The sequence below is a fragment of the Hyla sarda genome, chromosome 1 (genome assembly GCF_029499605.1).
Source record: "Hyla sarda isolate aHylSar1 chromosome 1, aHylSar1.hap1, whole genome shotgun sequence".
Classification (NCBI taxonomy): Eukaryota; Metazoa; Chordata; class Amphibia; order Anura; family Hylidae; genus Hyla; species Hyla sarda.
In genome coordinates this window covers 528,295,511-528,323,477 of record NC_079189.1, presented here as the reverse complement: position 1 = coordinate 528,323,477, position 27,967 = coordinate 528,295,511, and the positions used below count along the sequence as shown (strand labels likewise).

General features: G+C 43.0%; 1 protein-coding gene across 1 annotated transcript; it reads left to right on the top strand.

Annotated features, from left to right (window-relative positions):
• Positions 1-147: 147 nt before the first annotated feature.
• On the top strand, positions 148-27,882 carry SMN1 (survival of motor neuron 1, telomeric). The gene is made up of 9 exons (XM_056539656.1): positions 148-304; positions 4,855-4,926; positions 5,111-5,239; positions 11,688-11,888; positions 14,306-14,461; positions 14,578-14,649; positions 22,914-23,024; positions 23,708-23,783; positions 27,154-27,882. The coding sequence occupies exons 1-8, from the start codon at positions 251-253 to the stop codon at positions 23,762-23,764; spliced, it is 852 nt and encodes a 283-aa protein (XP_056395631.1). The 5' UTR covers positions 148-250; the 3' UTR covers positions 23,765-23,783; positions 27,154-27,882.
• The last annotated feature ends 85 nt before the right edge of the window (positions 27,883-27,967 follow it).

Here is a 27,967-nt window from a genome sequence, read left to right as displayed (position 1 = left end):
AGCCTTTGGCTGTCCGGGCATGCTGGAAGTTGTAGTTTTGCAACAGCTAAAGATACCCTTGTTGAGAAATGCTGGATTAAGGGAACACTTATAAACCCTGCAGCATCCAGAATGCTGATGAGCAAAGGTTCCAGCAGAGGGCGCTGAGCAGAAATCCCCTAAGATGCCGCACCCTCAGCTCGCTGGTGATGACGTAGGACGGAAGCCTTAGTGGGTCAGTCGGTGAACTGTGTGTGCTTACGGCGTGCATATGGCAGGACTGGAGGACAGTGGGGAGCTCCTCTTCAGGCGCGGAGCCGGACAGGTAGCGGTCACCGTGTGACTTGGTGCAGGGTGCGGTGGGGGAGAAGCAGGACATCACTTCTCTATAGAGAGGACTGATCGCTGCCATGACACATAACCGGATTCTCTCCGGGAGAGCCCGTTACGAGTAGGAGTCTGCAGGGCATGCTGGGACTTGTAGTCCTATACATAGGAAGCTGCACAATACTTGTATTGATCACTATGGTAATTCTTTACCATTAAAAATTGCAGCCCTGGGGCCCTGGCCGGATCCCACAGTACACAGGAAGTCTGTCCAGGTTGTCAGGAATAGCACTGCATTGTGTTATTTCTGCCATTAAAAGTGACACAACCATATTGACACTTTATTGTTTAAGTAGAGGAAGTTCCTAATGGCGTGTTTCTGATTAGCCATATCACTAAGGGTATGCTCACATTTGTTGGGTATTTCCCCACTTATAGAGGCTGTCTGGGGACCAGAAACTATTTATTTTATACAGGTGCCGGGGTAAGGTGCAAAAACCCTACTTGCTGCCATGCCAATGCATCTGGTCCCTGCTGCTGCCCCTACCTTCTGGTCCTGATGATGCACTGTCCCAGCAGGAACTGCCCCTTCAGCCAGTCAATGGCTGCAACTGTGTCCTGCCTCAGCCAGTGTTTGGGGTAGTTCCTTATGGGACAGTGTATCATTGGGAACAAGGAGGTATGTGACAGCAGGGGGTACATTTCCTAATCGGGAACAAGGAAGTAGGTGACAGCAGGGGGCTCAGTGCATCATCAGGAGGCAGGTGACAGCAGGGGGCTCAGTGCATCATCAGGAGGTAGGTGACAGCAGGGGGCACAGTGCATCATCAGGAGGTAGGTGACAGCAGGGGGCACAGTGCATCATCAGGAGGTAGGTGACAGCAGGGGGCACAGTGCATCATCAGGAGGTAGGTGACAGCAGGGGGCACAGTGCATCATCAGGAGGTAGGTGACAGCAGGGGGCACAGTGCATCATCAGGAGGTAGGTGACAGCAGGGGGCACAGTGCATCATCAGGAGGTAGGTGACAGCAGGGGGCACAGTGCATCATAAGGAGGTAGGTGACAGCAGGGGGCACAGTGCATCGACAGGAGGTAGGTGACAGCAGGGGGCACAGTGCATCGACAGGAGGTAGGTGACAGCAGGGGGCACAGTGCATCGACAGGAGGTAGGTGACAGCAGGGGGCACAGTGCATCGACAGGAGGTAGGTGACAGCAGGGGGCACAGTGCATCATCAGGAGGTAGGTGACAGCAGGGGGCACAGTGCATCATCAGGAGGTAGGTGACAGCAGGGGGCACAGTGCATCATCAGGAGGTAGGTGACAGCAGGGGGCACAGTGCATCATCAGGAGGTAGGTGACAGCAGGGGGCACAGTGCATCATCAGGAGGTAGGTGACAGCAGGGGGCACAGTGCATCATCAGGAGGTAGGTGACAGCAGGGGGCACAGTGCATCATCAGGAGGTAGGTGACAGCAGGGGGCACAGTGCATCGACAGGAGGTAGGTGACAGCAGGGGGCACAGTGCATCGACAGGAGGTAGGTGACAGCAGGGGGCACAGTGCATCGACAGGAGGTAGGTGACAGCAGGGGGCACAGTGCATCATCAGGAGGTAGGTGACAGCAGGGGGCACAGTGCATCATCAGGAGGTAGGTGACAGCAGGGGGCACAGTGCATCATCAGGAGGTAGGTGACAGCAGGGGGCACAGTGCATCATCAGGAGGTAGGTGACAGCAGGGGGCACAGTGCATCATCAGGAGGTAGGTGACAGCAGGGGGCACAGTGCATCATCAGGAGGTAGGTGACAGCAGGGGGCACAGTGCATCGACAGGAGGTAGGTGACAGCAGGGGGCACAGTGCATCGACAGGAGGTAGGTGACAGCAGGGGGCACAGTGCATCGACAGGAGGTAGGTGACAGCAGGGGGCACAGTGCATCATCAGGAGGTAGGTGACAGCAGGGGGCACAGTGCATCATCAGGAGGTAGGTGACAGCAGGGGGCACAGTGCATAATCAGGAGGTAGGTGACAGCAGGGGGCACAGTGCATCGACAGGAGGTAGGTGACAGCAGGGGGCACAGTGCATCGACAGGAGGTAGGTGACAGCAGGGGGCACAGTGCATCGACAGGAGGTAGGTGACAGCAGGGGGCACAGTGCATCATCAGGAGGTAGGTGACAGCAGGGGGCACAGTGCATCGACAGGAGAATCTGGACCATCAGCTGATTTTTACACCTCCCCAGGCATCTGTTAAAATTAATGAATTAAATTTTTTACTTTAATTAAAATGTAATAAAAAAATTTAGATTTATGAACCCTGGACAACCTTTTAAGTTTAATAAGGAAGTCAAAATCTTTAACAAGACTGCAGCATTTCATTCTAGGGTGAACATACCCTTAAAGTAGAGCAATGGGATTTTACTTGCAATTGCTATGACCACTGCAGTAGCCTTCTGCACAATTTAGTGGATGAATTGGTACATCCGTACACCCGGGTGGGGGTCCACTGTAGAGGTAGCCGGAGGGTTAACCTCTGCTTCCTTATTGACCATGGCTCTGTCATTGATAGAGAAGTGCTGGACCAGAGCACACAGTTCAATGGAGTTCAATAGAACTGCATTGATCTGTATGAGGAATCTGATTCCTCCTAAAAGTCCTCTAAGGGACCAATAAAGTGTTAAACTTTTATTAAACTTTTTTTTTTAACACCTTAAACCCTTCCATATTAAAAGTTCAAATCACCTCCTTTTCCTATATAAAAACATAATAAAAATAAACATATTTGGTATCGCCACGTGCACAATTGTCCCAACTATTAAAATATAACATTATACATGCCGTACATTAAAGGACGTAAATATAAAAAAAAAAAAACACACTCCAGAATTGCATTTTTTATAACATTATATCCCAGAAAAAAATTTAATTAAAAAGCGATTAAAAAGTCAGATGAATACCAATACAGACAACAGATTACTGCGCAAAAAATGAACAGTCCTGCTGCCGGATATACAAAAAATAATAAAAAAGCTACAGGGGTCAGAAAATGGCAATTAAAAAAAATTCTAAAAAGTTTTTATTTATATATATATATATAGATTTTTTTTTAATTAGTAAAACATGACAAAATATACAAATTTGGTATTGCTGTAACCAGGCCAACCTAAAGTATCCAACTAACATATCAGTTTGACCACAATGTAAATGGGGTAAAAAAGAAAACCACCAAATTTGCTAAACTACCGTGTATATATATATATGTATATATATATATATATATATATATTTTTTTTTTTTTCAAGGTCACCAATTTGTTTTTAATTTTTTTGTTTCAGAGCATATCTTAGGGGAAAATAAAAGGTGTCGTTTTACAAGTATTTTATTTATATTTTTTAATTTTCACACCCCTGACATTTTAAGGGGGGTTTAGTTTAGGGCTTAAAGGAAATGTGCAGCGAAAACTACTTATCCCTTATCCACATAAGTGTCTGATCGTCGGGGTCCGAATGCTGGGACCCCTGAAATCTCCTTCATGGGGCCGCGGCTTTCCTGTGCAGGAGGCGCTGACACGCCCCCTACATGTATCTCTATGGGAGAGGCGGGTATGCAGCATTCGTGCCTTCCCGCCTCTCCCATAGAGCTGTATGGGGAGGGGGCGTACCGTCGACCTCAGTGAGGTTGACGCTACATGCATTAACTGGCACACAGCGCGACAATGCGGGGGCCCCATTTTGGAGATCCCGGGGGGGGGGGGGGGGGTCCCCCAGTGGTCGGACTCCCCCGCGATCAGACACTTAACTCCTATCCTGTGGATAGGGGATAAGTTGTTTTAGCTGCAGGTGTCCTTTAACCCTTGAGGAGTGACCTCCAAGAATTGTTTGGTATTTACACATTTACCCTGAGACCCTTCTGGGATTTTTTGTTTATGTAGGAAAATATGAAACGCCAAAACCCTTTTTTTTGGCGTTTCATTTTTTTTTTCACTTTTCCAAGATTTGTAAATTATTTATAATAAAAAAAATCTTTATCCTTCCAGTAATTATCAGCTGCTTTATGCTCTGGAGGAAGTTGTGTAGTTCTTTTGAGTCTGACCACAGTGCTCTCTGCTGACACTTCTGTCCAGAGCTGGAACAAATCCCCATAGCAAACCTATCCTGCTCTGGACAGTTCCTGACGCAGACAGAGGTGTCAGCAGAGAGCACTGTGGTCAGACTCAACGAACTACACAACTTCCTCTGTAGTATACAGCAGCTGAGTACTGTGGAAGTATTAAGATTTTTAAATAGTAGTAATTTACAAATCGGTATAGCTTTGTCACCTTTTGATTTGAAAAAAAAATTTCCTCCTGGAATATCCCTTCAACTTTTTTTATTTTTTCTATTTCTATTTTTTAAATTTTTTTGGTGAAGAACACCATTCTAACCACAATAAAAAAATAAATAAAAAAAACTGGCAAATTCTCAAAAAAGCCATTTCCAAAAGCCAAAAAAAAAAAAGGCTGAAATTTGTTACCAGCACTTACATGTTTTTTTTTTTTTTTCCCTCTAAACAGAGCGATGATTCCGATATCTGGGACGATACAGCACTGATCAAAGCTTATGATAAAGCCGTGTCATCATTCAAGGTTTGTTCTGTGCATTGTATTATATTTAACTATCTTAGTTCAAAGAGTAAAGTTACATAGAGCAGATGTGGACATCTGTACATTACATAGAAATACACCCACCAACTAAACTTTACTATAATTGTTGTGAGATGGCGAAGGGTTCTGTAATAGGAATGTATGGTAATGTATACTATTCCTCCAGAAAGCCCTGAAGAATGGAGGAGACATAACTATGGAGCCTGAATCACCAGAGAAGAATACGAAGACCAAAAGGAAAAATAACAAGAAAAACAGGAGCCAGAAGAAAAAGCATGCTGCACCCCTGAAGAAGGTAGTGTTCTTATTTTCTTTTGCATATACACATTTATAGGAATAAACAATATTCTTAGTGGTGTATTATAGATATTCTAAACCAGGGGTCTCAAACTGGTGGCCCTCCAGATGGTGAAAAACTTCAACTCCCAGCATGCCTGGACAACAGTTGGCTGCAGCTAATGGCTGTCTGGGCATGCTGGGAGTTGAAGTTTTGCAACATCTGGAGGGTCACCAGTTTGAGACCCCTGTTCTAAACCATTGGACACCGTTGTGTGCGCACATGTTCAATCACACCCAGCTGGCATTAGCACCACAGACGTTTGGGGCGCACCCTTTATCTTTTCTTTCTTTATTTACTTAAATTTGACTGTTTATTAAAAAAAATTAAGGGACATAGAAAGACAAAGGTTCATAATAAACATCATAGAACAGTGGTGTATGAAGTCAACAGCTAGTAAAGAATAACTGTTGTAAACTGCACCAGATTAAAGGGGTACTCCAGTGGAAAACAATTATTTTTTTTTTAAATCAACTGGTGCCAGAAAGTAAAAGATTTGTAAATTACTTCTATTAAAAAAAATCTTAATGCTTCTAGTACTTATCAGTTGCGGTATGCTTCAGTAGAAGTTGAGTTCTTCTTTCCACCCCGTCACGACGGCACCACCAGAGAGAGATGGACTCCTCCCCCAGGGACAGGAAACCTGAATCTTAAAAGGAAGTGCATCTCTCCCAAGCCCCAGTGGTTTTCTGTCCCTTGGGAAACCTGGAGTAATCAATCTTTCTGGATTGGTGCTGGTTGAGGGTGCCTCGGAAGCAGAATCCCACGGAGTTCGGGTGTTCTTTAGTCCCTTTAAGGCTCTTGGTTGGGAGCCATCCTGTGTACCCTAGCCGGTAGTTGTCTACCCTCCCCACTCCCTCCGCCAACCGCATCCTCAGCGCAGCGCCGGCCCATAGGTCGGGCTTGGGTGCAGGAATGGGCGCTTACCTATAGAGGCTGGAGCTGGTTCAGTACACTTGCGGGGGATGTGGTGGGTTCCAGAGCTGCGGCTGAGTCGCACGGTGTGCTCTGGTGACTGCGGCCATGTTTGGGGCGGAGCTATGGTCACATGAGCGCCGGCTTACAGGATGTGACGGCTAGAGGGAGACTAAGGCCGGAGACTGGAAGTGATATCGGACGCCGGGTCTCCGAGGGAAGGGCAGCAGATTTAAAAGAGGAAATCATCTTTCTGCTCCCTTGCCTTCTCGAGTACACTGGACAACCGGCTTATTGTTTATCCAGCTTCCAGGAGGGAGTGTGTTCCAGCATGAGCTCTTTGGAGGATGCGAGCAAGCGGGACTGTTCAGAAGCTTCTCATTGGATCCCCTCCTCGGTATTCGTGGGCTGTGTGGTGAGTTATATCTTGCTTTTTTGTGGGGGTTACTGACACCTAGGAAAAAAATTTAGGATTCGCTTAAGAAGGCATCTAAAAAAAAAAAATAAGCATAAGTTTGGCTTCGGATTATGACAAGCCTAATTGTGTGACTTGTACAAATAAAGTGATGACAGCAGAGACCCCGAGACTTTTGCAGCAAATGCAAGATATGGTTAAAAAACAGAGAACTCTCTTAAAGGGTTACTACCGTTTACCATCACCACCTCCCCAACCTACAGTTACCCTTTCTGTTCCCATAATAGAGGGTGAAGAAGGGTTAATTCCGGCTCATTCAGAATCAGGTACTATATAAAAAAAAGTTCTATTTCTGCCTGTTTCTACATCTTTCTGCAGATTCTAAAACTAATAATTGTATATATTTTCTGCAGATGAGTATTTATCTGGAAAACCAGTTTTCCTTATGGAAGATACAGACCAGCTGGTCAAAGCAGTGAGATCCGCTATGGGATTAGAAGAACAAAAAGAGCCCAAATCAGTACACGATTTTATGTTTGAGGGCCTGGAAGTTAGGAAGCGTAGAGTGTTTCCTATTCATAAAACGGTGTCACAATTAATAAAAAAGAGTGGGAAAACATGGATAAAAAATAATTTATTCCAAGGGCCGTAAAAAGAAAGTATCCATTTGATGAAACAGATAAAAAATAAATAAATAAATAAACTGGAATAGAGCTCTTAAAATTGATGTAGCCATTTCAAAAGTGTCTAGGAAAGGTGCCTTACCCTTAGGATCTCAAAGTGTTAAAAGAAGGCAGAAGGCTTCTTAAAAAGAACTTAGGAGACAGCGGGGCAGCTTTAAAACCCAACATAGCTGGTACATCCGTAGCCAGGTCTATGCTCTTATGGATTGATCAGTTATCATCTGACATACAGAATGATGCTACTAAAGATCAGTTATTGTCATCCCTACCAGCTATTAGGAAGGCGGATGCTTTTCTTGCAGACTCTTCATCAGATGTGCTGAGACTTTCAGCCAGATCTGCAGCTTTAGTGAACTCTGCAATAAGGGCTCTGTGGCTAAAAATTGGCAGGGTGAAATTAGTTAAAAAAACAAATTGTTTGCCATCCCATGTGAGGAAGAATTGCGTTTTGTCTCTGTGCTTACTGATATCCTGGAGAAAGCAGGAGATAAAAAGAAAGGGTTTTCCTTTCCTTAACCTCCTAGACAGAATTGGCCCTTTTGGCCTTAGGGGCAGGGGGGCCGTTTTACATAAACTCAGCTTTTCCATCTTCAGTTCTGTGCTCTTCCCTTTGGCATATCCGTCGCTCCAATGGTGTTCACCAAGATTGTAGCAGAAATGGAGCAACACATCAGAGAAGGAGACAGAATATTTGTACCATATCTGGACAACTTTCTCCTTGTAGTAGAAACAAAGGAAAAGGTACAGTCCTTTTAAGAGCATACAGTAAATATCCTTTAAAAATTAGGATGGTTGATAAATTGGGAGAAATCCTCTCCTGCCCCTACTCAACAAAAGATCTTTCTGGGTATTATGTTAACAAAAATCTTTTTTACCATCTCAAAAGATTGAAAACTTGGTTTCCCTAGTTCAGGACGTGTCTTCCTCTCCCTACATATCTATTAGGAAGGGCATGTCCTTACTAGAGCTATTTACTTCTTCTATTCCTGCAGTTCCCTGGGCCCGAATTCATTCTAGACCCCTTCAGTTGGAACTTTTGAAGTCCTGGGACGGATCACAGGTTGATCTAGACAGAAAGATTTCCCTCTCCCCTATGATACTCCAGTCTTTTATATTGTGATTAAATCTTAAAAATCTCAAAGGTCTGGATTGGAGATTTCCTTCTGTATGAATTACTACAGATGCCAGTCCCTGGGGGTGCGGTGCCCATATGGGTTCTCGAGATCTTCAGGGTTCCTGGGATTTAGATCTTACAGATTTTTCTTCTAATTACAAAGAAGTATTAGCAATCTTACATGTCTTCAGTCTTTGGGTTCTTCTTTTCAGGGTGCAAATGTAAAACTCATGTCTGATAACACAACTGCAGTTTCTGCAATTAATAGACAAGGCACTACAAAGTCATGGTTTAATGGAGTTGTCTTTTCAGATTATATCCTTGGCAGAAGCAGAGCTGAACTCCATCATAGCAGTCTATCTCAAGGGGGATCTGAACTTCAGAGCGGATTATCTCAGCCGCCACCAGATATCTCAAGGATAATGGCAACTGAACCCAAAGCTATTTTGGAAAATTGTTTCTCTTTGGGGTATGCTACAAATAGACTTGTTTGCCACAAGGAAATATTTGTCAAGTGAGGAAATTTTACTCTGTCCCCAGAGGACAAGCCTCTAGCAGTAGATGCACTGTCGCAGGTCTGGACTTGGGAGCTAGCCTATGCTTTTCCACTCTTGATTCTTATTCCCCAGGTGATCAAAAAGGTCAGTTAGGAACAAGGCAACCGTAATACTTATAGCCCCCTTTTGGCCTCGGAGACCATGGTTTTCGTGTCTGAGGAATATGTTGATCATGAATCCTTGGGTGCTCCCGGATCTTTAGGATTTGCTAGTACAGGGCCCGATAGGTCATCCAGAGATCCACAGTCTGCACCTAACGGCCTGGCTCTTTTTTTTATTTTTTTATATATATATTTTTATTAAATTTTACAACAAACATTACACTATACAATAAACAATACATTTTTACATTAAACATTAAAGTAAAAGGTGAATAATATATCAAGCTCAAGGAAACTATGAAGTATAATATGTTATACAATAGAATAAAATAAGTAAATTTCCATTCTGATAAAATACAACAGCATATATATATATAAATAATAACAAATTAACTATAACAAGTCATAACATTTGCAGCGAAGGATATCAGATGTGATTAAATTAAAGGTATAGTAGTTATTGTTTTAATGGTCGGATTGCCTTCACACCCCTCCCCTTACAATAAGAGTAAACTAGACACTAAAATTAAATAAATAAATAAATAAATAAAAGATCTAAAAGTAATTCTGATAATGTATCTAGAAGGAATCATGTGACATTAGGGAATTTATGTAACCATGCATTCCAATTGTTTCTTTTTTTTATACCAAAACCATTTTGGTGCGCCAATGTGATCTCATAACGGCCTGGCTCTTGAGCGGATGATACTTAAAGCTAAAGGCCTATCTGCTATGGTAATCTCCACTCTTCAAGCAAGCAGGAAACCAATTACCTCCATTCCCCCCCCCCCCCCCCCCCTCTGATCCCACCAGGTGGGGCATCTCTATTCCTGACCCCTTATCTGTTTGATTATATGATGGGACCAGTATGCAGACCCCCAATAAAAGGCAATACACAAACCCACAGTCTGAATGACCTCTCACCACCAGGTCTTAGTTTATACACAGATACAATAAAAACACATGTATGTTTCCATAATCAGGCCTTGGGTCTGACAGTGCCCCTTCCTTATCCTTCGGTCGTAAGGTTCTGCAGGCTGTGGTCCCACCCTAGGTTACCCTGGTATTCTCCCTGGTGGTGCTGTTGTGATGGGGTGGAAAGCTGGTAATTACTTACCGGTAATTCTGTTTCCTCATAGTCACGACAGCACCGCAACCTATTCCCACACTTTTCTTCCTTGTACGGAGGTTATGCACTTAAATGTAGAAGAGAAAAAAAAAATCTTTGGTGTTGGTTAATCTTTATTTGCATTGTAATATTGTATTGTGAATGCTAACCAGTTGGAAGTGTTTTTCTAGGTCTTGGTAATTCACTGGGGCTTGGGAGAGATGCACTTCCTTTTAAGCATCAGGTTTCCTGTCTCTGGGGGAGGAGTCATCTCTCTTTGGTGCTGTCGTGACTACGAGGAAACAGAATTACCGGTTAGTAATTACCGGCTTTTCTGTCTGACCACAGTGCTCTCTGCTGACACCTCTGTCCATGTCAGGGACTGACCAGAGCAGGATAGGTTTGCTATGGGGATTTGCTACTGCTTTGGACAGTTCCTGACACGGACAGAGGTGTGAGCAGAGAGAAAAGAACAACTCAACTTCCTGTGGAGCATACAGCAGCTGATAAGTACTGGAAGGATTAAGATTTTTTAATAGAAGTAATTTACAAATCTAGCTTCATCCAAGGAGCATAACTATCGCGAGAAACGGACCGTAGCCCCGGATTACACCCCTGTAGAGCGTCTTACTGCACTTGATGTTTAAGATCCACTGAATAAAAGACACAGTAACAGCAATTTGGTGAGTGCCCTGCGTTTTTTCTGTTCTTGGATGAAGCTACACTTGTTACTTGTTGCATAATCGCAGTGAGCACAATCGAGTCCACAGGATCGGCTTGAAGGGAGCGTCTTACATGTATTGATGAGTAGTGCTTGAGCCTGGCAGTGCCGGGTACTTCTATTTGGATTGGATTAATTTACAAATCTGTTTAACTTTCTGGCAATTGTTTTCCACTGGAGTACCCCTTTTAAAGAAATTCGTTTTTTTTGCTGGGGCATCTTTATTAAGAAAAAAATGTTAACGCTCCTTTGTTGTTGTTTCTAAAAATGTATGAATAAATTGACTGCATGTTTTTACCATCCCCCTTGTCCACCGGAGGTGCCTCTACACAGGTCAGTAAGCGCTGACAGTGTTCTAAGAAAAGTTACCCCAGAACTGTTTTTGTATAGTATACAGGTATTCACAAAATCAGACAAGATGTCTTTAAAGGGGTTATCCAGGGATTTAAAAAAAAAAACTGTCCTCTGGTTGTTTGTGGTTTTAAACTCGGCTCCTTTCACCTCCATGGATCTGAGCTGCAATAACACACACAAACTTGAGGACAGGAGTGGCGCTGTTTCTAGAATAAAGCAGCTGTGTGTTTTTTTCTTTTATAAGTCTTAGATAATTCTTTATAACATTGAGACAATTATACCAGTTTGGACAGTAACATTTTCATATTCTATCTGGCTTCCCCTTCCGCCCCTCACTATAACACAGGCAGTTTTACACCAATGGATTTGCTGAAAAATGTGTCACGGTCACTACTTACATCTGTATGGTCTTCTTCTTATTTACCTGTGCGATCCTAGTGGAGAGTTGGAGACGCGTGTAATGCAGTCTGGTCAGAGGATAGTAACCTGTATCCAGCCACAATCTCTTCTATCGATTCCAAACGAGGGACTTGTGTAGTCACCTTTACCGGCTATGGGAATAGTGAGGAGCAAAGTTTGGCTGATCTACGCTTCCCAGACAGTTCAGAAGGAGAAAGTGACCCAAGAGATCCAGAACTGGTAAGAATCTACAAAATGTCAGCTCAGTTTGGCACATTGTGAGAGATTTATCAGAATTTGTGCAAACATTGACCCCATTTTCCTGTAGAAGAATTTTCATACATCTGTTTATTTTTGTTCCTTTAGAGTATGTTCACAAGTACATAATTTGCTGCAGGTTTTCTGCAATGGAAAACACGCAAGCAGGTTTGCTGCAGACCGGTTGAACTCAGTAGGTAGCAACACAATCCGCAAATGGAATTTCTGCTGCAAAACACCCGCAGCAGATTATGAACGAGTGAACATTCCCTTACTGTGAAATTATAGGTTTGTTGTTTTCATTTTTTATTATTGATGGTGGTTACATTATACATAACTGAACAATGTAATGGGTAATAGATGGCACAAGGTGAAATTAGTTTATTTTTTATTTTTTATAAAACCGAATTATAATATAGGTGTAACAGCATTTGTTACACCTATATTATTATACTGGCCTCCACTTGATATACACCAGGTAAAGTTCCAGGTGTATGCCTCCAACACATCATACACTGGTGTCTGTTACCCTTAGGCTCCCATGTTAAAATAAAGTATATGAGATAGATATATGTGTGTGTGTGTGTGTGTGTGTGTATGTGTATGTATATATGTATATATGTGTATATATATATATATATATATATATATATATATATATATATATATATTCTCTATCTAAGTGTGTGTGTGTATGTGTATATATATATATATATATATATATATATATATATATATATATATATATATATATATATTATATTATAAATATAATATATAATATAATTTTTTTTTTTTTATTATTTATACAGCAATAGTGAAATCTACAAAAAAATGTTTACGGTATGCTTAAACAGAAGCCAGTAGGACATATATCTTGTTAGCTTCTGTCATGTTGCAGTGTTCTGAGCCCTGTAGGTTTTTTTAACTTTATTTATTTATTATTTTTTTTTTTTTATCCCTTACTAAGCATGAGGACAAATTTTGTGTGCCATGAGCAATAGTTTTAGTTTGGACTGTTCCATATGCGGCAATACCAATTTTACAGTAAAAAAAATGCAATTTTTATTAAGGGGGTATTTTTTCAAAATATTTTTAAACCTTCTTTTTTTTATCCAGGAAAAAAACTTTTTTATAAATCAGCTGACTCCAGAAAGTTAAACATATTTGTAAATTACTTCAATTAAAAAATCTTAATCCTTTCAGTACTTATGAGCTGCTGAAGTTGAGTTTTTCTTTTCTGTCTAAGTGCTCTCTGATGACTCGGGAACTGCCCAGTTTAGAAGCAAATCCCCATAGCAAACCCCTTCTACTCTGTGCAGTTGCCGAGACAAGCAGAGATGTCAGCAGAGAGCACTGTTGCCAGACAGAAAAGAACAACTCAACTTCAGCAGCTGATAATTATTGAAAGGATTAAGATTTTTTAATAGAAGTAATTTACAAATCTTTTTAACTTTCTGGAGCCAGTTGATATAAGAAGAAAGGTTTTTTCCTGCAATACCGCTTTAATCTTTTTTTTCTTTCTTTACAATTTTTGGACCTATTATAAGCAATGTACTGCTATTGCATTACATTGATCTACGTAATTGACACTCTATTGCTATAGACTGCCATAGGCAGGATTCAACGATTCACAAGGTAAGACCTTGAGCTTCTCTAGCAACCCATTGGCACCCTGATTACATCACTCGGGGAGGAGGACATGGGGCCACTAGAAATGTGGATGAATGGGATTTACTGTTAAAATGCTGTGATTGCCATTGATTGCGGGATCTAAACATTTCAATGACGGCCATCGCCATGATTGCCTATGTTTTTTATTGTGAGCAGAAGTCAGCTGCTGGTTATAAGTTGTTTATAGCACGGACCCGACACCATAGCCTGTGCCATATTCCCTGTGCATGTATGTCATGGGTCGGGAAAGGGATAGCAGAACCCTATGGAGATGCACAGCATGTATGTTAGGAGCTTTTCCCAGTGTAGTTTCTTAAGTGGCGGCAAGTAAACTGATCTTTCTGAGATTTGATCCCTCTTTCTTTGCCAAGAGATACAAACATTACTCAGATAAGTCTTATAAATGTGGCCTTTAGAGTGGCTGTATGATTGCACACACAGCCTCTACAGCAGTGGTCTCCAAAACTGTGGACCTCTAGTTTTTGCAAAACTACAACTCCCAGCATGCCCGGACAGCCAACGGCTGTCCGGGCATGCTGGGAGTTGTAGTTTTGCAATATTTGGAGGTACCACCGCTCTTCAGTTCCATAATATGGCGTTGTAAAAGCTGTATGGTATCTATAAAATAATTTTGTATTGATATAAAAAAAAGTCTGCAGTGAAATCTGTAAATGCATTTGGCTAGCCTCATACTTAACTGTCCCTTTTTTTTTTTTTTTTTTTAGGATGTGAATGGGGACGAACATTCAACAGATGAAAGCGACAAGTCTTCCAGAGCTTCTGACAATAGAGATCAGCACAGAGCAGCCGCACCAAAGTCCTCCCAGTGGAATCCTCCCTTTCTGCCGTCTGCACCCCCATTTATACCCGGGTTTGGACAGGTAAAGGTTAAATCAAAAGTTTAGACTTTTGTCAAAGACGTTTCCATGTAATGGAGACTTGCTACTTTTATGTTCCTCACCGAATCATTAATAGTGGATATTTTGTGTATTTACAGCACGGGGAGAAATCTAGCCACCCGCATCCCTTTCTTCCTGGGTGTCCACCATCATTTCCTCCAGGTCCCCCTGTAAGTTATCTTATTACTCAGGAGATGCATGGTACAGTATATGTACATGTATAATACAATGGTCCCTCAACAATATCTTCAACATATAATGGTCTTATCTGGACCATTGTAACTTGATACTATACATTAAGGAAAATGCTACAGACAGTCCAGATCTGTGAAACATGTCAATGGCTGGAAGAACTGACCAATCAGAATGGGCATTCACTGGTACAAGACCTGTATAACTGAAGGGCATGCACTGACTGGCTGTCTGGTAGCGCCCCCTACAGTACCAAGAGGTACTACGTTCTTTACTCCTCCTCACCTGCGCCAGGGTTAGTTGCTCCTTTGGACACCAGGTGAGGGCGGCTCCATGTTACTTTTTTAGGACATTGCGTGTTCTGTACAGGACCCTGAAGAAGCTCCTGTCCTCTACATAGACAGTGATTTACAACTCCCATTTACAACTTTCTTTTATATGTAAGGACTTGCTTTATATGTATTAGTTATCTACTTATTTATCTTTAATCCTCACTTTTTCCTATTTTTGGATGACATGTTGGGGCTTCAGAACCAATTACCAGGTTTCCATAGTTATGGTTTCAACATAAAATGGTTTAAACATACAATGGTCATCCTGGAACCAATTAGTATTGTAACTTGAGGGAACACTGTATACATTATCTGCATCGTCCAGCACATACCGAAGTTATTTAGGAGAGGTGACTCTGAAGGGCACAACACATTGGAGTCTAAGAGTAAGCTTTTAAAACCCTTTCCTAAGAAGGTCTCCTCATCGAGCAGAGACTGGGAACACCTCCTCTGCGTGATGTCTGTAGTATGTGGGTGCACTCTGCATGGAAAGGACATTGGCCCTCATTTACTATTGCAAACCTGACCTGTTTTGTTGGGTTGTGTGCCAGAAATTCTGTCTGCGCCAGAATTTGCAGCAGAATTGGTGTGGCCATCTGGAAAAGGGACGTGGTCCCGACATTTTCACAAAAACCCAACATATTTACTAAGGTTTCCACAGAAAATGTTGTGCATTTAAGCTGAGGAGAACCCGACAGATCAGAGCATGTGTAAAAAATAAAAAGCAAAATGTAGGGAAACCTTAGTAAATACCGTGGAAAAAAATAGTAGGGAATTAAAACCCATAAAAGAAACCTTCACTCCACTCTTAGTAAATCAGCCCTTATGTATTGTTTTCTGTGTATTTCAGAGTTTTCCTTTTATTGTTGACTGCACAAATAACGCAGTACTGTGTTTACCATAAAAACGAACAGACCCTAACTATTAACCCCTTAAGGACACAGCCCATTTTCACCTCTAGGACGCAGCCCTTTTTTGCACATCTGACCACTGTCACTTTAAACATTAATAACTCTGGAATGCTTTTACTTATCAATCTGATTCCGAGAATGTTTTTTCGTGACATATTCTACTTTAACATAGTGGTAAATTTTTGTGGTAACTTGCATCCTTTCTTGGTGAAAAATCCCAAAATTTGATGAAAAAATTTGAAATTTTGCATTTTTCTAACTTTGAAGCTCTCTGCTTGTAAGGAAAATGGATATTCCAAATATTTTTTTTTGGGATTCACATATACAATATGTCTACTTTATATTTTCATCATAAAATTGACGTGTTTTTACTATTGGAAGACATCAGAGGGCTTCAAAGTTCAGCAGCAATTTTACAATTTTTCACAAAATTTTCAAACTCGCTATTTTTCATGGACCAGTTCAGGTTTGAAGTGGATTTGAAGGGTCTTCATATTAGAAATACCCCATTACAAAAACTGCACCCCTCAAAGTATTCAAAATGACATTCAGTAAGTGTTTTAACCCTTTAGGTGTTTCACAGGAAAAGCAGCAAAGTGAAGGAGAAAATTCAAAATCTAAATTTTTTACACTTGCATGTTCTTGTAGACCCAATTTTTGAATTTTTACAAGGGGTAAAAGGATAAAATTTATACTTGAATTTGTAGCCCAATTTCTCTCGAGTAAGCACATACCTCATATGTCTATGTAAATTGTTCGGCGGGCGCAGTAGAGGGCTCAGAAGCGAAGGAGCGACAAGGGGATTTTGGCGAGTACGTTTTTCTGAAATGGTTTTTGGGGGGCATGTTGCATTTAGGATGCCCCTTTGGTGCCAAAACAGCAAAAAAAAAAAAACACCTGGCATACCATTTTGGAAACTAGACCCCTTGAGGAACGTAACAAGGAATTAAGTGAGCCTTAATACCCCACAGGTGTTTCATGACTTTTGCATATGTAAAAAAAAAATATATATTTCACTAAAATGTGTTTCCCCCCAAATTTCTCATTTTTGCACAGGTTAATAGCAGAAAATACCCCCCAAAATGTGTAACCCCATCTCTTCTGAGTATGAGGCCACCCCATAAGTTGACCTGAAGTGCACTATGGGCGAACTACAATGCTCAGAAGAGAAGGAGTCATATTTGGCTTTTTGAGAGCAAATTTTGCTCGGGGGGCATGTCGCATTTAGGAAGCCCCTATGGTGCCAGGACAGCAAAAAAAAAAACCACATGGCATACCATTTTGGAAACTAGACCCCTTGGGGAACGTAACAAGGGGTAAGGTGAACCTTAATACCCCACAGGTGTTTCACGACTTTTGCATATGTAAAAATTTTTTTATTTTTTTTACACTAAAATGCTTGTTTTCCCCCAAATTTTACATTTTTACAAGGGATAATAGCAGAAAATACCCCCCAAAATTTGTAACCCCATCTCTTCTGAGTATGGAAATACCACATAAGTGGACGTGAAGTGCACTGGGGGCGAACTACAATGCTCAGAAGAGAAGGAGCATCATTGAGCTTTTGGAGAGAGAATTTGGCCATGTGCATTTCCAAAGCCCCCCGTGGTGCCAGAACAGTGGACCCCCCCACATGTGACCCCATTTTTAAAACTACACCCCTCACGGAAGGTAATAAGGGGTGCAGGGAGAATTTACACCCCACTGGCATTTGACGGATCTTTGGAACAGTGGGCTGTGCAAATTAAAAAAATGTTTATTTTATTTTCACAGACCCCTGTTTCAAAGATCTGTCAGACACCTGTGGGGTGTAAATGCTCACTGTACCCCTTATTACATTCCGTGAGGGGTGTAGTTTTCAAAATGGGGTCACATGTGGGTATTTATTTTGCACTTATGTCAGAACTGCTGTAAAATCAGCCACCCCTGTGCAAATCACCAATTTAGACCTCACATTTACATGGTGCACTCTCCCTTCTGAGCCTTGTTGTGCGTCCCCAGAACACTTTGCGCCCACATATGGGGTATCTCCGTACTCAGGAGAAATTGCGTTACAAATTTTGGAGGCTTTTTTTCGTTTACCGCTTGTGAAATTTTTAAGTATGGGGCAACACCAGTATGTTAGTGTACAAAAATGTTTTTTTTTACACTAACATGCTGGTGTAGACCCCAACTTAACCTTTTCATAAGGGGTAAAAGGAGAAAAAGCCCCCCCAAAATTTGTTAGGCAATTTCTCCCGAGTACGGCGATACCCCATATGTGGCCCTAAACTGTTGCCTTGAAATACGACAGGGCTCCAAAGTGAGAGCGCCATGCGCATTTGAGGCCTAAATTAGGGATTTGCATAGGGGTGGACATAGGGGTATTCTACACCAGTAATTCCCAAACAGGGTGCCTCCAGCTGTTGCTAAACTCCCAGCATGCTTGGACAGTCAATGGCTGTCCGGAAATGCTGGGAGTTTTTGTTTTGCAACAGCTGGAGGCTCCGTTTTGGAAACACTGCTGTAGGATACATTTTTCATTTTTATTGGGGGGGTGGTAGGGGGGGTGGCAGTGTACGTGTGTATATGTAGTGTTTTACTCTTTTATGTTAGTGTAGTGTTTTTAGGTTACATTCACACTGACGGCGGATTACACTGAGTCTACCGCTAGGAGTTTGAGCTGCGGCTGCAGCTCAAACTTGTAGCGGGGAACTCACTGTAATCCGCCGCCAGTGTGAATGTAACCTGTACATTCACATGGGAGGGGGGGGGGGGGGGGGGCAAAAACTACAACTCCCAGCATGCACTGACAGAACGTGCATGCTGGGAGTTGTAGTTTTGCAACAGCTGGAGGCACACTGGTTGGAAAATACTGAGTTAGGTAATAGAACCTATTACCTAACTCGGTATTTCCCAACCAGTGTGCCTCCAGCTGTTGCAGAACTACAACTCTCAGCATGTACTGATTCCCAAAGGGAATGCTGGGAGATGTAGTTATGCAACAGCTGGAGGCACGCAAGTACATCTCCGAGCATGCCGAGACAGCCATTTGCTGTTCCTGAATGCTGGGAGTTGTAGTTTTGCAAGATTTACAGGGGTTCAGTATGGAGATCACTGACAGTGGTCTCTAATCTGTGGCCCTCCAGATGTTGCAAAACTACAAATGTCAGCATGCTAAGACAGCAAACTGCTTTCTGGGCATGCTGGGAGTTGTAGTTTTGTAACATCTGGAGGGCTACAGTTTAGAGACCACTGTCAGTTATCTCTAGCCTGAACCCCTCTAAATCTTGCAAAACTACAACTCCCAGCATGCTAACATAGCAAACAGCTGTCAAGGCATGGTGGGAGTTGTAGTTTTGCAACATCTGGAGGGCCACAGTTTAGAGACCACTCTCCAAACTGTCGCCCTGCAGATGTTGCTAGGCAACAGACTCCCGGATACGCGGCGCCATACTCGCCTCCACTGCCTCCATGATCACAGCCTCCGCTGGGTAAGTGACCGCCGCCGCTACTACACGGTTCCCCCCGCTGTGCCCAGACACCGATGGGTGGGCATAGCGGGGGGGAACCGAACTTTAACCCGCCCCCAGTCTGCTATTGGTCGGTCGCTCGGCCGATCAATAGCAGGGATAGGAGGGGTGGCAACCCTGCCACCTCACTCCTATCTCTTCAAGGGGGATCGAGGGTGTCTTGGACACCCTCGATCCCCCTTATTTTATCGCTGAGTCGCCGTTGATGGGCAGGGGGAGAGCGCTCCCCCTGCAAACACCATAGATGCCGTGATCAGAACTGATCACGGCATCTATGGGTTAATGCTGCCGGGACCGGCGCGATCGTGGCCCCGGCAGCTGCGGTGGGACTCCGGCTGTGATTGACAGCTGAGTCCCACCCGCGATCTCCTGCGCTGCCTGCAGCAGAGCAGGAGATCGCTTGGACGTATGCATACGTCCATTTGCGCGAACGTGTAGTTCGCCTGGACGTATGCATACGTCCAATAGCGGGAAGGGGTTAATGGAAAAATAATGCATCTGGATCCTTTCGAAAACAGATCTAGCGTAATTGTTATTTCTTTAATATAAATGTGATCCATGATGCAAGTTTAAACAGCGTCTTACATAAACAATCGGTCTTGAAAATAGGGCACTAATGTGCCAAGTGCTGTCACATGTGAAGTGTGATTGTAGAGGAACATAGTACACTGCTCAAAAAAAATAAAGGGAACACTAAGATAACACATCTTAGAACTGAATGAATGAACTAATCATATGAAATACTTTCCTCTTTACATAGTTGAATGTGCTGACAACAAAATCACACAAACATTATCAATGGAAATCAAATTTATCAACCCATAGAGGTCTGGATATGGAGTCACACTCAAAATCAAAGTGGAAAACCGCACTACAGGCTGATCCAACTTTGATGTGATGTCCTTAAAACAAGTCAAAATGAGGCTCAGTAGTGTGTGGCCTCCTCGTGCCCGTATGACCTCCCTACAATGCCTGGGCATGCTCCTGATGAGGTGACGCCAACTCATGGACAGTCTGTGGTGCAACGTGGCGTTAGTGGATGGAGCGAGACATGATGTGCTGCACTAGTTTCGGCGCTACTGCACCGTCCTCAGGAGGAACAATGGGCAAACCCCTTCCCACGTGTAAAGCACTTCCATATATATGGAAGTGCTTTACACGTGGGAAGGTGTTTGCCCATTGTTCCTCCTGAGGATGGTGCAGTAGCGCCGAAACTAGTAGAGGGGGGCAAATGTCAGCGTTTTAAATCTGTCAAGGTTCACTCAGATAAAGGGAAACTGCAGTTCCCTATACATTTACCTCAGTGATCTTACTCACAGTTACCAGATTACAGTGAGCCCTGACATAAGTTTATAACATTTTGGTCACAAATTATTTTATTAGAGCACCATTAAAAGTTAAGTTTTAGGGAAGTCTCCCTGTAATAGGGATCTTGTGCCCTGGGCTTTCTCTGCCCCGGGCTTTAGGTGTCTATGTTGAGATAAACTGCTTAACACAGAGAAGATTGTATTTACAGTGCATTCACAATGCTTTCAGACCCTTTCTGTTGCTTTTCACATTTTGTTAATATTCAAGTTTGCATATGTTCAAGTTTCCCCCATAATTCTGCTATAAAGATAAAGTGGAAAAAGGAATCCTTTCTAATTTATAAAATAGGGAAACCCCTTTCCTCAGTACTCAGCTGAAGCACCGTTGGCAGCAGTAACAGCCTCCAGTCTTCTTGGGCCACAAGGTTTGCACACCTGGATTTGGGGATTTTCTTCTGTTCTTTTGCTCAAGCTCTGTCATGTTTGATAGGGACCCTCTGTAGAATACATTTGTAGGTCTTTTTAGAGATGTTCAATTGGGTTCAGGTCAGTGCTGTGGCTGGACCACTCAAGGACATTCACAGAATTGTCCTTACGTCACTCCTGTGTTGTCTTGGCTGTGTGTGTAGAGTCTTGTTGGGAATCTTTAGTCCAGTCTGAGGTCCAGAGCACTCATCTTTCCCTCAACTCTGACCAGTCCTCCTGTCCCAGCCACTGAAAAACACCCCCACAACCTGATGCTGCCACCTCCATTTTCTGTTGTAGGGATGGCATTGGGCAGGTGATAAACAGTGCCTGGTTTTCCCATGTTTATAATTAAGGTCAAAATGTTTAATCTTGGTTTTGTCAGACCAGAGAATCTAGTTTCTCACAATCTGAGAGTCCTTTAGGTGCTTCCTTGCTATCTCTAAGCTGGCCTTCATGTGTCTCTTACTAAGGAGGGGCTTCTTTCCGGCCACTCAGGTTAGTGGAGTGCTGCAGTGGAGGTTGATCTTCTGGAAGTTTCTCTCATATGCTCACAAAATCTTTGAAGCTCAACCAGAGCGACCATTACGTTCTTGGCCATCTCTCTTGCCAAGGCCCTCCTCTCCTGATGACTTAGTCTGGTGTTGTGGCCAGTTCTAGGAAGAGTCCTGGTTGTTACAAACTTCTTCCATTTAAAAATGGAGCCTATTCTGCTCTTGGGAGTAGAGATGAGTGAAGTTACAATGATTCCATTCATCATGAACTTCTCGACTCGGCAGTTGCTGACTTTAGCCTGCATAAATTCAGCTTTCAGGTGCTCCGGTGGGCTGGAAAAGGTGGATACAGTCTTAGGAGAGAGTATTTTAGGACTGTATCCACCTTTTCCAGCCCACTGGAGCACCTGAAAGCTGAACTAATTTATGCAGGCTAAAGTAAGCAACCACGAGCCACGAAGTTCATGACTAATCGAATTACTGTAAGTTCGCTCGGGAGCTTCCAGTGTAGTAGAAATGTTTGTCCCCTTCTCTAGATTTGTGCACAATCCTGTCTGAGCTCTACAGGGAGTTCTTCCCGCCTCATAGTTTTAGCTCTGATATGCGTTATCAGCTGTGAGACCTTATATAGACAGGGCTGTATCTTTCCAAATGTCAAATCATCTGAATTTACCCCAGGTGACTCCCATCAATGTGTAGAAACATTTGAGATGAGTAAGAGAAATGGGAGGCCCTAGAGCTAAATTTAGCAAGGGGTCTGAATACTTGTATACAAATGTTAGTTTTTCCTTTTTTTAATACATTTGACAAAATGTCTAGATTTCTGTTTTCACATTGACATTATGGGTTATTGAGTGCAGATTGATTTTTTTTTTTTTTTTTTTTTTGTGGGGGTGGGGTAAAGTAGATGAAAAAAAAAATTAAATAATTAATAAAATATTTTAATACAAGGTCACAACATAAAAAATGTGAAAGAAATAGTCTTTAAACTTCCTGAATGCATTTTACATGTGTTTTTTTGATGGTGTCATTATGATGTAATGGTGCAGTTTTCTAATGTAATACTGGTACTTCTATAAATGTCGTGTTAGCAGTGAACAGGTTGCAGCTGAACCTAAATTACTGATAATAGGACTTCTGACAATGATCTGTATTTTATGATATTTAACATTAGAAATGTCATGATGACATATAGATGATCAATAAAGTTTTTGTTTGTAGCTGATTCCCCCTCCACCTCCTATGGGACCAGATATTGCTGAAGATGATGAAGCTTTGGGAAGCATGTTAATTGCCTGGTACATGAGCGGCTATCATACTGGTTACTACCTGGTAAGTGGAATCCCTTTACTGTTATTACTTTCATGGCAAAACTTATTAGGTTGTGTTAACACAATGTTTTTTTTTTCTTTTGATCAAATCGTACATATACATTTTAAACAAGTCAAAAGCTGCTGTGTATTCATTGATGTTAAAAATTGACAATTTGTGCATGAAATTTTAAGCCCAAATGTATGCATCCATGTACACCATACAGTATATGTGTATACATACGTATGTTCACAGCTCCCACGTTAAACGCTTATAATGCACAGTATACATTTCTTTGGGGTGGCCACCTCTGATTGTTTTATTTTAATTTTTTTATACAATTAGAAGCATTTCTTGTAACATATACCCAGTGTGCGTACCAAATTAAATGACTTATGCCTTCTCTTAAAGGGGTACTCCACTGCTCAGAGTTTGGAACAAACTGTTCCGAATGCTAGAGCCGGCATCGGGAGCTTGTGATGTCATAGCCCCGCCTCCTCATGACATCACGCCATACCCCCTCAATGCAATTCTATGGGGGGGGGGGGGCTATGACATCACAGTAAACTGTTTGACCCATTAAGGTGTATGGACGCTTCATGGGTATCTGATTTTCCGCAACCAGATGTGTACATTTTATAGCATGCATAGGAAATATAACAAGTCAAAGCTCTGGATAAATTATATGGCACTGTTTTTTTTAGGGTTTAAAGCAGAGTCGAATGGAAGCTTCATATGGAAAGTATTCACATCCCAAATAAATGTAACAAAGAATAACATGTGAGTATTACAATATTCATATATACCAATGAAGTCACTTATATAAACTACATCCTAAATTCTGCTTAGGCTCAATTGATAATATGACTCTTCTAGATCATACAACTAAAGCCCTGCTCTCCCCCCCCCCCCCCCCCCCCCTCCCCTCTTCACACTGATCTGCACTCCACTCCCCTGTTGCTATCTTTAACACTGTGAGGAGGGTAGGGGAACACAGAGAGCCATGAGAAACAGAGGGTACCTTTGAAACTACAAGAGTGGTGCGCACGGTGTACGGATATTCGGAGGAAGTCAGTAGCTCAGATAGGCACTGTTGCCTGTTCATTTTAGCGATTGGTGGGGGTCTCTGCACATGGACTCCCACTCAACAGAAATTCTGACATCAGGCTATGACTAGAGATTGGGGGGGGGGGGGGGGGGGTTGCTGGGTGGACTTGTTTTCCGTCTTTTTACAAAGCTGTTTTTTTTTTTTCTAGAAAAGCTGAAGAAAAAAGTTTGTTTTTTTTATGTATTTTTTTTTATGTTATGTTTATATAACATAGTATTCAAGCTAAATATACCATTAATAGAAAAGGAAGAATACAGAGGCACTCTGGTTATCAGCGATGACTTCTTTATTCCGTTATAGTCACAGATAAAACACTGGCCAACGGGACGTTTTGTGCACACCTGTGCTTAATCAATGAGAGGTTGAGTGAGCACAGGTGTGTGCAAAATGGCCCATTGGCCAGTGTTTTATCCGTGACCGTAACGGAATAAAGAAGTCATCGCTGATAACCAGAGTGCCTCCGTATTCTTCCTTTTCTATGTTTGGATCATTGGATTCTTTTGGATGAGAACCAGGAAGGTGCGATTGGTAATGTGCCATGAGTGTTGGCTGCAATACACACAAGACTGCTGAGGTGCGCTAGTGCCGACTATTTGATTTTCTATAAGTGGACTAAATATACCATTAAGACCAGGCATAGGCAACCTTGGCACTGCAGATATTTTGAACTACATCTCCCATGATGCTCTTACAGCCAAAATGCATCATGGGAGATGTACACCCAAAACATCTGCAGTGCTGAAGGTTGCCTATGCCTGATTTAGACCTTCATGAAAAACATTTTCGAAGTTCTCCAGTCTCACATGGATACAAGCAAATCCTGAAATACAAATCAAATTCTGAGTACAGTTTAGAACAATATGCATTTCTGTCTCTTGTGGCCAGGCTCCATCTTGTTGGTATTACAGTTATTGATGTTTCTGTCCTCTCAGATCGGCCTTAATTGACATTTATCTTTGATTACTATCAACGTTTTCCCCCATCACAGATGATGATCCCCCTTCCCCATCACAGATGATGATCCCCCTTCCCCATCACAGATGATGTTCCCCCTTCCCCATCACAGATGATGTTCCCCCTTCCCCATCACAGATGATGTTCCCCCTTCCCCATCACAGATGATGTTCCCCCTTCCCCATCACAGATGATGTTCCCCCTTCCCCATCACAGATGATGTTCCCCCTTCCCCATCACAGATGATGTTCCCCCTTCCCCATCACAGATGATGTTCCCCCTTCCCCATCACAGATGATGTTCCCCCTTCCCCATCACAGATGATGTTCCCCCTTCCCCATCACAGATGATGTTCCCCCTTCCCCATCACAGATGATGTTCCCCCTTCCCCATCACAGATGATGTTCCCCCTTCCCCATCACAGATGATGTTCCCCCTTCCCCATCACAGATGATGTTCCCCCTTCCCCATCACAGATGATGTTCCCCCTTCCCCATCACAGATGATGTTCCCCCTTCCCCATCACAGATGATGTTCCCCCTTCCCCATCACAGATGATGTTCCCCCTTCCCCATCACAGATGATGTTCCCCCTTCCCCATCACAGATGATGTTCCCCCTTCCCCATCACAGATGATGTTCCCCCTTCCCCATCACAGATGATGTTCCCCCTTCCCCATCACAGATGATGATCCCCCTTCCCCATCACAGATGATGATCCCCCTTCCCCATCACAGATGATGATCCCCCTTCCCCATCACAGATGATGATCCCCCTTCCCCATCACAGATGATGATCCCCCTTCCCCATCACAGATGATGTTCCCCCTTCCCCATCACAGATGATGTTCCCCCTTCCCCATCACAGATGATGTTCCCCCTTCCCCATCACAGATGATGTTCCCCCTTCCCCATCACAGATGATGTTCCCCCTTCCCCATCACAGATGATGTTCCCCCTTCCCCATCACAGATGATGTTCCCCCTTCCCCATCACAGATGATGTTCCCCCTTCCCCATCACAGATGATGTTCCCCCTTCCCCATCACAGATGATGTTTCCCCCTTCCCCATCACAGATGATGATCCCCCTTCCCCATCACAGATGATGTTCCCCCTTCCCCATCACAGATGATGTTTCCCCCTTCCCCATCACAGATGATGTTTCCCCCTTCCCCATCACAGATGATGATCCCCCTTCCCCATCACAGATGATGTTCCCCCCCTCCCCCATCACAGATGATGTTCCCCCCCTCCCCCATCACAGATGATGTTCCCCCTTCCCCATCACAGATGATGTTCCCCCTTCCCCATCACAGATGATGTTCCCCCTTCCCCATCACAGATGATGTTCCCCCTTCCCCATCACAGATGATGATCCCCCTTCCCCATCACAGATGATGATCCCCCTTCCCCATCACAGATGATGATCCCCCTTCCCCATCACAGATGATGATCCCCCTTCCCCATCACAGATGATGATCCCCCTTCCCCATCACAGATGATGTTCCCCCTTCCCCATCACAGATGATGTTCCCCCTTCCCCATCACAGATGATGTTCCCCCTTCCCCATCACAGATGATGTTCCCCCTTCCCCATCACAGATGATGTTCCCCCTTCCCCATCACAGATGATGTTCCCCCTTCCCCATCACAGATGATGTTCCCCCTTCCCCATCACAGATGATGTTTCCCCCTTCCCCATCACAGATGATGATCCCCCTTCCCCATCACAGATGATGTTCCCCCTTCCCCATCACAGATGATGTTTCCCCCTTCCCCATCACAGATGATGATCCCCCTTCCCCATCACAGATGATGTTCCCCCCCTCCCCCATCACAGATGATGTTCCCCTCCCATCACCTTTTGGAACTGTTACCAGAATACCTTCAAATTACCAATTGAAGTCTGCTTGTGACTACCTTTTTGGTCTGTTTCCTGCACATTTGAGTTTGTCTAGCTCTGGAGGACTGAACAAGTCTATATGTTCTCTAGTCAGCCAGTTGTTTTCAATGGACATATCTCCTTTTGCCATTTATTCCTCTACTGGTAATGCAATCATTATAATTGTCTTTTTCTTTGTCCTCACAGCTGGCATCTCTCCCAGGGAGAGCACAGGACTGTCACCAACAAGAAGACTAGCGTTTGACACCTTTTCGATGTTTCGATGTCTGTCCCTAGGTTTATTAAGACCTCTTGTATAACTGACCTCCTATCAGTCCTTTCTGTAACAACTCTGTACACTTATAAAATGCTGCAAAAAATGTATTAGAATGCATTTAATCATTTCAACACATTTGTATGAAAATAATTACATGAATGAATTCAGCCTACCAAAAGAAGTGAAGATATATTAAGACAAATGAAGTTGAGGGCATTTCCTACAGCATAGAATCTATTCATCTGCGGGGGGAAATGTTTCCAGAGCAAAGACAACTTCTGACAATTTCCGTCATATGACGGCCGATCTATTGATGATCTCATCTGACAGTCGGAGGAGCGCAGTCATAGCTTGCCCTCATAGGGCATACAGTAAAGCTATTACAGATGTCAGGTGAGCATAGTCCTATCCTAAGCATGTGATATATGTAATAACTCTTATGTGGCTCATATTATCTACTCAATTCTCACTGTAAAGAGATCATTGCACTTATCATATTTCCAGACCCTTACTTTGTGTGCAGTATTTGGAGTACGTAGGTTTCATTCGGTGGGAGGACCTCTTGCCACGTTAAACGTTTTTGATCTCTGTAAACTTCATTTCTTTAAAATGTTTGCAAAAAACTGTTTTTCTAATAAAATGAAAACACTTGGCACTTGTTTATAGATTGTTTCTTTAACCCCTTAGGACTCAGCCCATTTTCACCTTAAAGGGGTACTCCGGCGCTTAGACATCTTGTCCCCT